This window comes from Hyaena hyaena, unplaced genomic scaffold (assembly GCF_003009895.1).
Source record: "Hyaena hyaena isolate Hyena2069 unplaced genomic scaffold, ASM300989v1 scaffold_9, whole genome shotgun sequence".
Taxonomy (NCBI): domain Eukaryota; kingdom Metazoa; phylum Chordata; class Mammalia; order Carnivora; family Hyaenidae; genus Hyaena; species Hyaena hyaena.
Window position 1 is genome coordinate 4,818,490 of NW_024080641.1, and position 15,691 is coordinate 4,834,180.

The window sequence follows — 15,691 nt, forward strand, 5'->3', positions numbered from 1 at the left end:
CCACTTCAACACAGGTCATGATCTCACGGTTTGTGGGTTCAAGCCCCGTGTTGGGCTCTGTGCTGACAGCTCGGAGCCTGGAACCTGCTTCGGATTCTGTGTCTCCCTCTCCCTGCTCCTCCTCTGCTTGTTCTCTCTCTCTCTCTCTCTCTCTCTCAAAGAATAAACATTAAAGAAAAAAAAACAAATAAGCTTAAAACCAAAATTAATTAAAAAATGCCCACCCGTAGGATTGTCACGCAGATTAAATACATTTCTGCATAAAGCCCTCACTGCGCCCTGTTCCGTGACACTATTCTGTCTGACCTGTTCTGCTAGAAGCAGACAGTGTCCAAATGCCTGGAAGAGGCTGAGATTTTTTTTTTTAAGCCAAAGGAGAATAATGTAGTCCAAAGGTCCAGCTCAAAAGGCCTCCAACTTCTTTCCTGAAATCACCCGTCAGTGGTGGGGCCAGAAGTGGGCTAAGGGTCACGGAGATTCCCAAAGCGGGAAATGGCCTGCCCTTCTCACCTGTCTTCCTGGACGGCGATGGGGAGGGGAAATCTCTGAGATTCTCCTGAGCTCATCCATGGGGTACAGCTCCCCCCTCCTTTCCTCCTTTCCCCGGGGCTGCCAGGGCCTCCAAGGGGCCCTCCTCACATCCTCTCTGGTCACCCCACCATCTGTCCCCTGACTGCTCTGGGCACCCGCCCCATGCCGCCCTCGGACGCTGCTCCCACCCGCGCCGGGGTCACGGTGACCACGTGCCCGCAATGACCTGGCCTCCCTTCTCCTGGGCTCACTCTTCCTCTTGCAGATCCCAGCCTCACTTCCGCAGGGGAACTTCCCTGACATCTGGCCTTCCTTTAGGGGTCACTGACAACCCCTGAGCCTCCGCGAAAGCAGAGGTCGGTTTTGTGCACCTGCCCTGGGAGCTACCTGGTGAGAGACTGGGGCTTCTTCGCGTCTGTGTCTCGAACGGAACAAATGATGGCAGGGAAAGAGATCTCTGTGAGGGGTGGTGCGGTGGAGATCTGTGTTGTGAATTATGCAAAACAACTGGGGTTTCAGGCACCTCTGAAGTGAAAGCCTTTACCCAGAGGCGGTACCGGGTGGGCATCTCAAACCCTCTGGGGCCAGGAGAGGGAAAACAGTGTCACAGTGTCCAGAGCGAGGTGGCTTTGGGGACATTGCTGGGGGAGGGGGATCCCAAGCGGGTGGCTCAGGCCGAGCAAGAAATAGCGTCCTTCAAAAAAAAAAAAAAAAAAAAATGCCCGGGCACCTGGGTGGCTCCGTCAGTTAAGTGTTGGACTCCGGCTCAGGTCATAATCTCACAGTTCGTGAGTTCAAGCCCGGCATCGGGCTCTGTGCTGACAGCTCGGAGCCTGGAGCCTGCTTCAGATTCTGTGTCTCCCTCTCTCTCTGCCCCTTCCCCCTCACGCTCTGTCCCTCTGTCTCTCAATAATAAATAAACATTAAAAAAAAATGCCTTCCTGAAGTCTCCCCCTCCCCCAGGGTCACCCTCGGGCTGGGGCTGGAGGCTTTGTCCCACCCACTCCTCCCCACCCCCACTGCGTCTGCCTCGGTGGAACACCGGGTCGCTCACTCTGAGCAAGTGTCACGACAGTGACAGCCCAGTGTTGGTGAATTTGATCATTCCCTGGAGTTGCCTCCCACCTACTTCCGAAATCTGACCCCTTCTTGCTTCCTCAACTGCTTCACCTTGTTGCCATTACCTCCTGCCCGGACTTATTCGGTCACCCGCTCCCCTGTGGCTCCTGAGTTTCCCCCCTCGCCCCCAGCGCGCAGCCAGGGGGCCTGTGAAAACCGAAGCCAGATCACACCTTCCCCTGGTTGTAGCTCCCTCAGGGTAAAAATCACAGTCCTCATGTGGTTCATGGGGCTATCCGTGATCCCGTGTGGCTCCCACCATCCACTTGACCTTGTCCCCTCCTCCTTTCCCTTTAGTCACAAGCCTCCGCCCCCGCTGACCTCCTTGCTCTTCGCCAAAGAGTCCACGTGGGCCCTGCCTCAGGACCTTTGCACCTGCCGTTCCCTCTGCCTGCAATTCTCTTCCCTTGGCGAACCTACGGGGCTCCCTCATGTCCTTCTAGTTTTTCTTCAGATCGCACCAGGACTCTCCAGCCAAAATTGTCACATGCCCCCCTCCAGCCTCCATAGCAAGCACCTATAACCGCCTGACTCGCTCCTCTTTTTCTTACTAATGTGGTTTCCTGTCTGAGACCCCCTTATTGAAGTAGAAGCCCCAGGAGGCCAGGGAGCTCTGTCTTACTGCTTTGTTGCTAGAGCCTAGAACAGTGCCTGGCACGTAGGAGGCGCTCGGTATACATGTGGCGAACGCCTTGTGGCCTGGTGTGTCCTCGGCTTCTAGAACAGAGCCTGGCCCGCGGCAGGCGCCTCGTGGATATTTACCAACTGACTGAACAGCATGGAGGAAATCAGATCACAGCTGACGCAGGGGCGGAAACAGATCTGCACGAGGGCTCTCCCCACCGACCCTGCTCACCTATGACCTGGAGCCAGGTCACCCCCCGACTGGTGCCACTGGGGAAGGTGGCAAATTCGCAGGTGTAGTTGCCCTCGTCCTCCACCGTCAGCCCCCGGAGGGCCAGCGTGGCGTCGCGCAGCTCCGTCTCAGTGCCCTGCTTGGCCCCGGCGCTCTGTCCGGCGGTGACGAAGGACAGGCGCTCTTCGCCAGGCTTTGGGCCGCGGAAGCTGGGTCCGTACGCAGGGTGGAAGGCGGCCACGCTTCTGCTGGCGCCGGTGGCGTCCACGTGCAGCCACGTCACCTGTGAGACTCGGACGTCCGGTCCTGACGACAGCAGGTGACACGGGAGCTGCACGGTGTCCCCCAGGTGGCCCTGCACCTTGGGCGGCACTCGAACTTGCACATCCTGGGCTCCTGGAGAGAAAAGAAAGAGAAAGGAAGAGAGGTGGGGGGGGGGGGAAGGAGCCAGACCCCTCCAGGCCGGGCAGGGCTGTCGCCGAGGGGCCCCACTAGGGCATGAGGCCCCCAGAGGCAACGCAGGAGCCTTTGTGAGGTCCCGATTCCCGATTCATCCAGAGAACACGTTTCGAAGAAAAACTGAGGACATAGGAGTCTGCACTAGATGATGTACTAGTGTGGAATTATCGTTCATATTCTTTTAAAACCTGTTTATTTTGAGAGAAAGCGCCCGTGAGCGCAGGGGAGAGGCAGAGAGGGAGGGAGAGAGAGAATCCCCAGCAGGCTCTGGGCTGACCTTCCAGAATACAAGGGCTCCAACTCACACACGGTGAGATCATGACCCGAGCTGAACTCAAGAGGCAGATGCTTAATGGACCAAGCCACCCAGCGCCCCAGAATTACTGCTAATGTTCCTTTTTTTTTTTTTAACGTTTATTCATTTTTGAGAGACAGAGACAGAGCATAAGTGGAAGGAGAGAGAGAGAGAGAGAGAGAGAAAGAGGGAGACACAGATCCAAGGCAGGCTCCAGGCTCTGAGCTGCCAGCACAGAGCCTGACGCGGGGCTCGAACTCACGGATGGTGAGATCATGACCTGAGCCGAAGTCAGACGCTTAACTGACTGAGCCACCCAGGCACCCCCACGGCTAATGTTCTTCCGCACGGTGATTATACTGTGGGGCCATCAGGGTTCCTTTGTCTCATAACACACAGGGATGAAATGTCATGTCTGGAGTATACTCTCAAATGGCTCCGTGAAAACAAAACAACTGTAGGGGCGCCTGGGTGGCTTAGTCGGTTAAGCGTCCGACTTTCGCTTAGGTCATGATCTCGCGGTTCGTGGGTTCGAGCCCCGCGTCGGGCTCTGTGCTGACTGTCAGCTCAGAGCCTGGAGCCTGTTTCAGCCTGTGACTCCCTCTCTCTCTGACCCTCCCCTGCTCAAGCTGTCTCTCTCTCTCTCTCCCCTAGAAATAAATAAAACATTTAAAAAAAAAAAGAAAACAACTGTACAGAAAGCAGTGAAGACAATGTAGCAAAATATAACCCACTGTCAGGTCTGGCTAGAGAGGGGGAGGGGGCTACTGAGCTGTTCTTGCAACTTCTTTTTTTTTTAATTTTTAAAAAACGTTTATTTATTTTTGAGAGAGAGACACACACACACAGGTTGTGAGCAGGGGAGGGTCAGAGAGAGAGGGAGACACAGAATCCAAAGCAGGCTCCAGGCTCTGAGCTGTCAGCACAGAGCCCCATGTAGGGCTTGAACCCACGAACTGTGAGATCATGACCTGAGCTGAAGTTGGCCACTTAGCCGACTGAGCCACCCAGGCGCCCCTGTTCTTGCAACTTCTACCCACCTGTAGGTTTGAAAATTTCAGTATAAAAAGTTTGGAGAAAACCAGAATCTACACCCCCTCCACCTCACACACACCCCCACCCGATAAATCAATTAAAAAAAAAAAGTCTGTCACAACATAAAAAGAGACAAAGCGTGAGCAGGGGAGAGGCAGAGAGAGGGAGACACAGAATCGGAAGCAGGCTCCAGGCTCCCAACTGTCGGCACAGAGGTGGGACATGAACTCACGAACTGTGAGATCATGACCTGAGCTGAAGTCAGATGCTTAACCAACTGAGCCACCCAGGCGCCCCCTCACATTTTCATTTTATGTTGTGAGACAGGGAGCCTGGGTGGCTCAGTCAGCTGAGGATCTGACTTCAGCTCAGGTCAGGATCTTTCTCATAAGTTTGAGCCCCACATCGGGCTCTGTGCTGACAGCTCGGAGCCTGGAGCCTGCAGCCTGCTTCGGATTCTGTGTCTCCCTCTCTCTCTGCCCCTCCCCTGCTCACGCTGTCTCTCTCTCTCTCAAGAATAAATAAAACATTAAAAAAAAAAAAAAGAAAGTGGGTGAGTATATATTGCATATTCATAAGACCTATTACATACAGTGTCTATCACTACAATCAATTTTAGGGCATTTTTGGGGTGCCTGGGTAGCTCAGTTAAGCGTCAGACTTCAGCTTAGGTCATGATCTCACAGTTTGTGGGTTCGAGCCCCGCATCAGGCTCTGTGCTGACAGCTAGCTCAGAGCCTGGAGCTTGTTTCAGATTCTGTGTCTCCCTCTCTCTCTGACCCTCCCCTGCTCATGCTGTCTCTCTCTCTCATTCTCAGAAATAAATAAATAAATAAAAACATTTAAAAAAATTTTTAGGGCATTTTTATAATTTCCCCAAAGAAACTCCATCCCCACTGGCAGTCACTCCCCATCCCCCCTTCCCGCAGCATCTGGTAACCACTCACTCATCTATCTACTGGGTCTCCGCAGATCTGCTGCTTTGAGACATTTCATATAAATAGAACCATACACTAGGGGGCGCTGTGACTGGCTTTCCTTCACTTAGGATCATGTTTTCAAGTTTTGTCCATGTAGCTCGTCCTTTTTCACGGCTGAATACTATGCCATCGTGTGGCCACACCATGTGTCATTTATCTGCTCATCAGCTGATTGACACTCGGCTTGTTTCCGTGTTTTGTTGATTTGAACAGACCTGCCATGAATATTGGCAAACGGGTTTTTGCGTGAACGCCTATTTTCCTTTCTCTTGTTTTCTCGCTTTTAATCAGCAGTGGAATAGAAAAGGATGCTGCTCTGTGGTGCGAGGCAATACAGCACGGTGCCTCGGGGCACTGACGGCCTGGGTTCGCATCCTGCCGCTGCCACGTGCTGGCTGTGTGACTTTGGGCAAGTCATTTAACATCTCTGTTGCCTTGGTTTCCTCAGTTGCAAAGTGAGGATAATCATAGGGCTCCGCCCTCTAGGGGGTGTTATAAAGATTAAAGAATATTTGTGGAACACTTAGCACAGGAAACAGGAGATCAGTGCTTGTTAAATAAATACAGTCAGTTAAGTATAATTACACGTGGCCCTTGACGCCCAGCTTGAGGTAAGGCTAAGACAAGGCACATGCCGTGTCTCAAGGGGCAAAGCCCGCCCAGCTGCCTTTGAGAGAGATGGGGGTGGGGAGCATGTGCGGCCACTGGGCTCATACAGGAACCCAGGGGACATTAACAGGAGACCGTAACGAGAGGGTCCCCGTGGAAGGGGGTTGCACCAGCGGGGGCCGGTCCCAGAGACTTTTGGAAAGAAGCCACCAGTCGAGACCACTGTGTAACAGATCTATCATCTCGGGCACCTGGGTGGCTCAGTTGGTTAAGTGTCCAACTTTGGTTCAGGTCATGATCTCGCAGTTTGCGAGTTTCAGCCCCGCATCAGGCTCTGCACTGTCAGTGATTCTGAGATTCTCTCTCTCTGCCTTTCTCTCTCTCTCTCTCTCTCTCTCTCAGAATAAGTAAATAAGTTTTAAAAAAATACTTAAGGGGCACCTGTGTGGTGCAGTCCGTTAAACGTCCAACTTTGGCTCAGGTCATGACCTCATGGATTCATGGGTTCGAGCCCCGTGTCGGGCTCCGTGCTAACAGCGCAGAGCCTGGAGCCTGCTTCGGATTCTGTGTCTCCCTCCCTCTCTGCCCCCGCCCCACTCTTTCTCTTGAAAATAAATAAACATGAAAAAAAGGTTTTTTTTAAATACTTAAAAAAAGCAACAAACCCTTATCATCTCATGGAATCCCTACACATTTACCAAAACAACCTAAGAGCGACATTTTGGGAAAGGGGCCTCCTCCCGTTTAGACGGGCCACACTAGAGAATGTCAAGAGCATGGGGACCCCTGAGCAGGTGCCACGGGCGTCCTGCTGGCTCGGTCCCTTTCTAGGGAAGGGGACCTCATTTCTGAGCCTGAATCCCTCCATCTGTAAAATGGGGATGTTCAAGCAGGGTCGCTTGTGACAGTTCCATGAAAGGCCTTTGTGCCGTAAGGCCTTTGCAGGGCCCCGCGAACGGGTGAGTCAAACAGAGGCCATTAGCCGCCCGCCTGCCCGCCACAGGCCAAATCCGGCTTCCCTTGTATTTGGCCTTGGCCCACACAGCCTTGTTTCAACCACGAACCAGCACTCAACCATCTACTGACCCACAGAAGGGTCTGGAGATTAAATCTCAAAAATCCAGACCAAAATCAGGATATGGGGTTCCTAGGGGTCACCAACTGGGTGGAGCTGAGGAAAGGCTGCCCCTTCCTTCACGTGCCAGGACTCTTCACTCACCCGGTCTCCAAAGGCACTGAATGTGGGACAAGGGTCTGCCTCTTTCTAGCTGAGGGGGGTGAGGGGTGGCAGATGGGCCCTCTGTCCGCAAAAGTCATCCAGCCCTCGTGAGCTCTGGAGAGAGCAGAGTAGGGAGGGGCCAAGCAGTTAGGTTTTCCCCTTTGAGGCAAGTGGGAGCTATTGAGGGTTCCTCAGCTGGAGGATGACTAGACTTGAGCCGAGGGAACCCGAGGGGCAAGTGGAGCTGTACAGAAATGCCTCACCAGACAGCACAAAGTCCTGAGCAGGGGTCATAGAAGACCCAGAGGTTCAGCTAGAGACTGGGTATAGGGCTGGAAGCTGGCTCCCTGAGGGGCACTTAGAACTTAAAGGGATTGGGCAGTGGGGGCAGGGAGGGACTGGAATCTGCTCCCATCCCATGCAAGTCCATGCGACAGTGACTCAGATGGGTCCTGGGTGCTAGAAGGTTGGCCCCGGAAGATGCGATGCCTGCCTTGTTCCCTGCTGTATCCTGGGAGCCGACACCAAGGACTGGCATGCAGTAAGTACTCAATAAATACAACTGAGTGAGCATCTGGCTCTTTGTGGGGTGTGGGTGCCTCAGAAGCAACAGGAACAAGTCAGGCGTTTGTCCTCTGAGAGTGGCGGGGAGACTGTCATTGTCAAGGATGCCGGGGAGACTGAAGGAGGTGATGCGTGAGGGTAAGAACCTAGAGCTGAGGCCTGACCCATCTGAGGGAGGCCCGGAGGGCTTCCTGGAGGAGACCGCATTCCTTTTCAAGGGAAGCTGATCTCAGGATCATGGAGCCCCACCCTCCCGCCCCGCGCCCCATCTTTGGGTCCCTTAGACCCTTCTGTGAGTCAGGAAGTCGCCCTCCTCTGTCTAGGGCGGTGTCTCAGCACTGTCTGATTCAGAGGTTTTAAAAAACCCCACTCTTAGCTTCCTGTGGGGCAGGTTCCCCAGGTGGGTCTTTGATCCCCAACACTCTGCCCCAGAGGGCCACACGCGCCTCCCCCTACCCCCCCCATTTCCCACTCAATATTCTCTGAATGAATGAGGTTCTCAAATCCCATGGATTAAAGTTCTCCATTTTTTTTAATGTTTATTTATTTTGAAAGAGAGAGAAGAAAGAGGGAGAGAGAGAATCCCAAGCAGGCTCTGCGCTATCAGCACAGAACCCGGCGCGAGTTCTCGAACTCACGAACTTCGAGATCACGACCTGAGCCAAGAACAAGAGTTGGACGCTTCACTGACGGGGCCCCCCAGGCGCCCCGGAAGTTCCCCCATTCTGTTTCTACTTCTGAAGGAACGAATGGGATGGTTCAGCCCCTGTGGGGTTAAGGGTCCATGTTTTCCGTATTTCTACCTAAATGTCGCCCCTGGTCCTCTACCCCCACATGCAGACCCTGTCGGCTCCGCCTACAAGCTCTACCCACCAGGAGACCGCGTCGGAGCTCTGCAGTGCCTCATCTGGTCTAACCCACCTGTACCTGCCCATGTGGATTGTAGTTACCCTCTCAGTCTGTTCCCAAGCGTGGCAGAAATGTCCCTCCTCCCGGTTCAGAGCCCTCCGGAGGCTTTCCTCACTCAGAAAAGAAACTCCAGCAAGGCCCCGCATAATCTGCACACAGCCCCTTTCTGGCCTCATCTCTCACTCTCTTTCCTTGGCTCACCCTGCTCTGACCACACTGGCCTCCCCACTGTTCTCAGACGGCCTCAGGGCCTTTGCACTGGTTCCCTCATCCCGAAATGCTTCTACCTCACCTGTCCCCATGGTTCCCTCCATTATGGCCTTCAGGCCTTTGCTCAGCTAGGCAGGCTCTGACCACCCTATGTTGATAACAAAAACTCCCTTGACCCTGCTTCATTTTCTTTAGAGCCTGGAATGGTGCCTGGCACGTTATAGGAGCTACGTAAACATGATGAATGAATGGAGGTGAAGCTGGAGATCAGCTGTGTACCAGATCCCACGGGCGGAGCTCCATGAAGAGTTTGGGCTTTTGGGGGGCGCCTGGGTGGCTCAGTCGGTTAAGCGTCTGACTTCAGCTCACATCACGATCTCATGGTTCATGACTTTGAGCCCCTGCCTCGGTCTCTGTGCTGACAGCTCAGAGCCTAGAGCTTCGGATTCTGTCTCCCTCTCTCTCTGCCTGTCCTCTGCTCATGCTCTGTCTCTCTCTTTTTCTCAAAAATAAATAAACATTTAAAAAAATTTTTTTTAAAAAGAACTTAGGCTTTTGGGGCAACTGGGTGGCTCAGTTGGCTAAGTATCTGACTCGGATTTGGCTCTGGTTGTGATCTCACAGTTTGTGGGTTCAAGCCCTGCATGGGACTCCACACAGAGCCTGCTTGCACAATTCTCTGTCTCTGTCTCTCAAAAATAATTAAAAAAAAAAAAATTTGGGCTTTTGCCCAAGGGTGTTGGGAAGGCATAGAGAGTTGTACCCAGGTGGCAGAACAGGGTTAGGTTTGTTCCTTCTTCTTCTTCTTCTTTTTTTTTTTTTCATATGTTTTATTTATTTTTGAGAGAGAGAGAACATGAGCAGGGGAGGGTCAGAGACAGAGGGAGACACAGAGTCCGAAGATAGGCTCCACGCTCTGAGCTGTCAGCACAGAGCCCGACGCGGGGCTCGAACCCACACACCGTGAGATCATGACCTGAGCCAAAGTCAGATGCTTAACCAACTGAGCCACCCAGGTGCCCCAGGTTTGTGCCTTCTGGAAGAGCCCTCAGGATGGGATGGGGCAGGGATGTGGGCGTTGGGGCTGTGAGGAAGAAGGATCAACCAGACTGGTGGCAAGTTCAGAAGGGAGTGGCCAGGGACGTGAGGCGGCTCTGAGAGTCAGGGACGGGGATGGGGGGGGGGCGCTGGTGCCCAGAGGCTTGGCATTTTAGATGGAAGCCAGAGAACGGAAGCCAGGAGGGTGGCCGGCCTGAACTTAGGACACTGGGGTCCAGCACGCTGTTGGGCAGGTGCTTATGCCCTGACCTTGGCTGGGATGTGGCTGGCACCACAATGGAGGAGAGTCTGGCCATGGGAACACGGGCCTCCCTGAGCTTCCCTCAGCAAGGCAGGCTGGTGACAGCTTCCTGAGGTGTCACCTGGGTCCGCAGACATGCTTCCTGTCCCCATGGCCTGGGCCTGTAGGTTTTCAGTGGGGAGGGGCACCGGGGGGGTGGTGCCTGGAGCATTGCATGAGCCCCGGGAGAAAACTGTGAGGGACAGAGACACACAGCCTGGGGACGGAAGATCAAGGCATAGTGACTTAGGGCACCCCGGAGGAGGAGGGGGCTGGGGGCTCTGACTCCCGGCTCCTGCCTGCTGGACCCTCAGGGCTTGGCTCACCCCCTCCAGACTCCAGACTTAAACGCTGTGACCTGCCCTGTAGGGTGCGGCAGGACTCCAGCCGGCCCTTGAAGGCCAGCGTGCTATGAGCGCTGGCCTCAGCTGCTGCCTCAGCCACCTTGCTAATTAATTAATTGCATTAATCACAGTGCCCAGCCCCGCAGCGGACATCCGGGAGCCGGGCTGGGCCGAAGGGGGGGGGGGCGAGAGCAGCCGCAGCCTGGAGACGGGGCTCTCTGACTGTGCCTGGCTTTCTGCACCTGCCTCCCTGTCTCTCCCAATCATGTCCCAGATGGTGGTTATCACTCCCTCCCCAGGCGGAGACTTCCCTGCCTTTCTGCAGCAGCCTGACCACCCCAGAAGGTTCCCCCGCTCTGGGGTCTGGAACTGCCCTCCCTGGTTGAGCCCCTCACACAGAAACTCTCACTCTGTGAGAGCTCTGTCCAGTGTACCTTTACCCCAAAATGGTTCCATCCTGGAGACTCTGAGCCCCACCCTCACCCCCCGCCCTGGCAGGTCCTTCACCTTGATCTCTGTCTGCATCTAGTTCCTGGGCCCTGAGTCTGTCCCTATGTCTTCAACGAACAGAGTGTCTGGTTTCTGCTTCTGTCTCTCGGAGTCTCTGCTTTCTGTGTCTGTCATATTCTCTCTCTAACAGCTTTATTTTTTTTTTAAAGTTGATTTATTTATTTTCAGAGAGAGAGAGAGAGAGAGAGAGAGAGAGAGAGAGAATGCCAAGCAGGCTCCTCGCTGTCAGCACAGAGCCTGACACGGGGCTCGATCCCACAAACTGTGAGATCATGACCTGAGCCGAAATCAAGAGTTGGATGCTTAACCGACCAAGCCACCCAGGCGCCCCTCCAACAGCTTCATTGAGATATAATCCCCATACCATCCAACCTGCCCATTCAGAGCGCACAGCTCGGTGGCGTTAGAATATTCATAGATTAGTGGCCCTCTCACGGCAGGCCATCTCACTCAACATTTTCACTGGCCCAAGATGGCCCGCGTCCTAGGCTGTTCTCGTATTCTCTCTCCTCCGTGCCTGGCATCTGAGAGCCGGGTCTTTCTGGGTGTGGGTCTCCCAGTCTCTGGAATTCGGCTCCCTGCACTGACTCCTGAGGTCTCTAAACTCTCGGGGTTTCTGGTGTCCATGTCTCACAGTCTCTCTATGTCTCTGACCCTGGGGCCTCCCTGCCTCCCCACCTCTGCCTGTCTCTCCACATCTCTGACACCCTTTCTCTAGGCCCGGGGCCACCTCACTGCCTCTCTCTCCTCCTCCTCCCCCTGCTCCATTTCTCCGCATGGCCGGGACATTAAAAATGTAACAGCGTCCCTGGTGGGGCGGGGGAGCCGGCCAGTGTCCCTAACTCCCTGTCCTTTCTATGGCCACCACTCCCTGTGCCCCCACATACTGCTGGCCCTGAGACTGGCCTGTGCCCTGGCCTGCCGGGGTCCTGGCAGCTGTCCCTGCTGGCTGGGCGCTTCTGGGCACCCAGTCAGTCACCAAGGCTCTAGGTCTCTTTCCTTAGGCGGTTCCTGCCTTTATCCTGGTGTCTGTCCAGCTCCCTCCCCTTCCTCCATCTTTCTGGCCCCACCTCAGCTTCTTTCTGTCCCACCCACCGTGGGGGCCGCATTTCATCCTCTCCACCTCTCCGTTCCATTCTAGCGTTTGTCTCTGATCCCTGATCCCGTCCCTAGCGTCGCCTTCTGTGCGTGTCTCCATCCCTCTCTGTGTATCCCTTCCCTGCTCCCCTCCCCCAGCATGTGAGCAGACCCACCCCCACCTCGCTGCCCAGTCCCCCTTCCCTAAGGAGAAGAGACAGCAGGCCCTCCACCCCCTCTCCTCCCATCCCCCCGCCGCTACTGTGGGGCTGCCTGGCTGCCGGGTTGAGGGGTGAAGGTTAGGGAGAACTGGAAAGGAGGCAGCCCAGCAGGACGCCCAGGTGAGGAGCCCCCAGTCCCCGGAGGAGGCCGAGGAGCCAGAGACAGGTAAAGAGAAATGGATGGAAGGGAGAGACAGAAAGAGCTCTGTGAGAGATGGGAGAGCCACAGAAGCAGAGAGAGGTGAGAAATGAAGAGGGGAGGGGACGGAGAGAAAGTGAGGGAAGGAGGGAGAGACCGAGGGAGAGAGGAAAGGGGGGAGAAAAGCAGAGAGGAAAGCGGGATGCTAACGCATAAGGCTGAGAGGTCAGGAACGCGGAAGGCCCCCCCCCCCAGGCGCTAAGAACTTTCACACTGGCTCAGTGAGGCCTCTGCCACCTCCCAATGGCCCTGGAGGGAAGGGGTTACTATCTCCGTTTTACAAAGGAGGAAATGGAGGCTCAGAGGCACCTGGCGGAGCAGAGCCAAGAAAGGCTCTGAAGTCAGCCAGTCTGGCTTCCAGGGGAATGGCTGGGGACCCTGGGAATGGGGCTTGCCCTTTCTAAGCCTCTGTGTCCCCATGTGCAAAATGGAAAAAGGAACAGGACCTGTCTTTTAGGGCGGATCTAGAATTCTCCATGAGATCACGCGCCAGGTCAAAGCCTGGCTCAAGGTCAGGTGGGTTCGGAGCGTTTCTCCTCAGGAGAAGTGGCAGGTCCTGACCTCATCTCCCTATCTCTGCCGCCGAGGGAGTGGCAGTACCCAACTCGGAGTAAAGGCTTGCGATCCAAGTCAGAGACACGCTGGGAAAGATGAGGTCAGAGGGGTATCCAGGGTTCAGGGTTCCCCCAAGACACCCCCCTCCCCTCGCTCCTGCCTACACTTCCTGGGCAAACCCTTGGGAAACTCCAGTATCCAGAGTTTCTAGCTGGGAATAAACAGCCCGGTCACCTGCGAGGGGCGGGGCCAGAACCTTCACCTGTTTCATCCCAGCCTCTCCCGCCTCGGAGAGCTGCGCCCTCCCTCAGAGGGGTAGAGGGGACTGGGAGGGAGTTGGTGGGGAGAGCAGAGGGAGGGGCGGGGGATTAGGGCAGCGGCTCCTCGGGTCCACCCCCCTCCCACCCCCCACCCCCCCGGGGCGGCTCCAAGGGCGCGACCCGAGAAAAGATAAGGTCCCGAAACCCGGGAGTCCGGAACCGGGAGCCGGGGAGAGCTCCCCGCCCCTCCCCGCCCGGGTTCAGCTAAAGTGAAACCGGTAAAACTTCCCCAGGGACGTCCCAGCCGACGGCTCACAAGGAAAGGGAAGGGTCCCAGCCTGCCGGCCTGGGCCTCTTTCTGCCGGGGACGAGGCCGACAGAGCTCCAGCTTCCAGATAGAGCCGCCAGACCTTGATTACATCTATAAGCCAAGAACCGGGTACTCCGCCCGCATTTCTATCTGTATCTCAAGAGACATTCCAATGCCTACAATTAAACCCGAAGCCTACAAGATAGGGCCTCTTCGGCCTCCCCACACACACCCCGTTTTACCTGGGACCCAGGAGACAGAGCCCCTGCTCACAGTCTGGAACCCAAGTTTGAGCCCTTCCTGCCCCCAGTTCGACCAGGACCCCAGTACACATAGCCCCTAGCCTTCATTCTACTTGGGACTCATGAGACAGACCCTGAGCTCTAATTTGTCTGGGGCCCAGGAGCCAGGCTCCAGCCCCTTGTTTTCTGGGTCCCAAGAGTCGGAGCCTTCGGCTCCCTGAGGCTCGAGGTCGGAGTCCTCAGGCCCTTCCCAGGTCTCCGGAACTCTCCTCCTTGGCCCTCCAAGGAACCCGAAGTCCCAGCCCCCCGCCCTCTGGAGAACCTGGACGTCTGGCCCCCTGCGCTCAGCTCTCCCAAGGCCTCAAACGCCCAACCCTGGGAGAAGGGAAATGGGGGGGTGGTCTTGTCTCCTCACCGAGGCCCTCCCGCTGGGGAGCGGGGTGGGGGGAGAAATTCCCCACATGCCTGAGCGGGGAAGCGGAGACCGAACCTCAGATCCGGGTTGACAGCTCGGTGAGGGGTGGGGTGGGGGGCGCGGAGACTCAGATTTAACCCTTTTGGTGTTAAGAGTCCGAGGAAGGGGGAGGGGATAACCGCGAAGTCCAGTGTAGGATGGAGAGTTGGGATTAAGAAAGGTGTGTGTGTGGGGGGGGGTGGGCAGAGAGATAGGGTCGGAGTCAGTGGGGCCGGGGCTCGGTGAACTGGGAGTAGAACGGGGAAGGTGCTCAGTCTTTCCCCACTCAGAAGGTGGGGAAGGGGTTGGGTCCGCGCGGCGGGCGGGCGTATGCGATTTCTCACCGGTTTCCCAGAGCAGCAGCAGCAGCAGCAGCAGCGGCAGGAGAGGCAGCGTCGGCGACGATCTCGACGGCGAGAGGGCTGCGGCCCGGGCCATGGAGGGGCCCGGGGTGGGACTGGGCCCGGGCGGGGGCCTGCGGGCCACTCCGTGAGCGCCGCTCGGCTGGGCGGTCGAGCAAGTGCCTGAGGGGCTCCGGCTCCCGGCCGATTCCCGCCCGCTCTGCTCCCGCGGCTCTGCTCTCGGGGCCGGGCTCTCCCCGCTCCGCGCCCCCGGCCCCAGGCTTCTCTCTGGCAGCTCGGACTCGCTGACGTCACAGGATCCACCCCTTCCCTCCCCCCCCCGCGGAGCCGACCTTGGGCTCCGGCCCCACAGGCTCACGCTGTCCCGCCCTCTCTGAGATTCCACGCGGGTCCTCCCCGGGATTTTACTCCCGCCCCGCCCAGTATTCTGCCCCCGCCCCCTCCCAGGATTTTACACCTGCCTCTCCCCGGGATTCGATGTTGCCCCTCCCCCAGAATTTAATCTCCGCCTCCCTTGGCGTTCAAGCCCCGCCCCTTTTGCCCTCCAGGAGGCCGCTCGCGCCCGCCCCCGTCTCCGGCTGGCTCGTTAAGATTCTGTCACGCCCTCTCCGGAGCTTACGGCGGTCTCCGCCCCCGTGAAGCCACGCCCCCATGAGGCCCCGCCCACCAGGTCGGCTGGCAGTGGGTGTCCAGCCTCTTCCCAGGAGCTCAGTCCCGCCTGGTCTCAGCCCGGCAGGAAGTTCTATCCCGCCTCTTCAGTATTAGCTGAAGCGTCGTCACACCTGCGTGAGGCACGTGGGTTCTCAGAGGCCCGCCCCCCTGGAGCCCCGCCCCCAAACCGAAACCCGCCCCTCCCACCCCCCCCCCCAGGTCCGCGACGAGACTTTCCTAGTTCTTGCCCCTCGTCCAGTGTCTGTCTCGCTACTGGGTGCGTCTCGGTTTATCCTACGTCTTTCTAATCTCTGCCTCGGACTCTGGGCGTCGCCGCGCCATTCCTTTCCAGATTCCTCTGTGCCTCTCTCAGTGTCTCTG

The 15,691-nt window shown here is 56.6% G+C and overlaps 1 protein-coding gene across 2 annotated transcripts in view; it reads right to left on the reverse strand.

Moving 5' to 3' along the window:
* Positions 1-15,021, reverse strand: part of NECTIN2 (nectin cell adhesion molecule 2) — a 29,674-nt gene extending 14,653 nt beyond the window's left edge. The window contains exons 1-2 of one of the 2 annotated variants that reach the window (XM_039245698.1): positions 14,642-15,021; positions 2,507-2,902 (exon numbers count right to left, since the gene is read on the reverse strand). In XM_039245698.1, coding sequence (XP_039101629.1) covers positions 2,507-2,902; positions 14,642-14,735 — 490 coding nt within the window. In that variant the 5' untranslated portion in view covers positions 14,736-15,021. The remainder of the gene's footprint in view (positions 1-2,506; positions 2,903-14,641) is intronic. The other variant, XM_039245702.1, reaches the window with a different exon arrangement.
* Between the last annotated feature and the right edge of the window lie 670 nt (positions 15,022-15,691).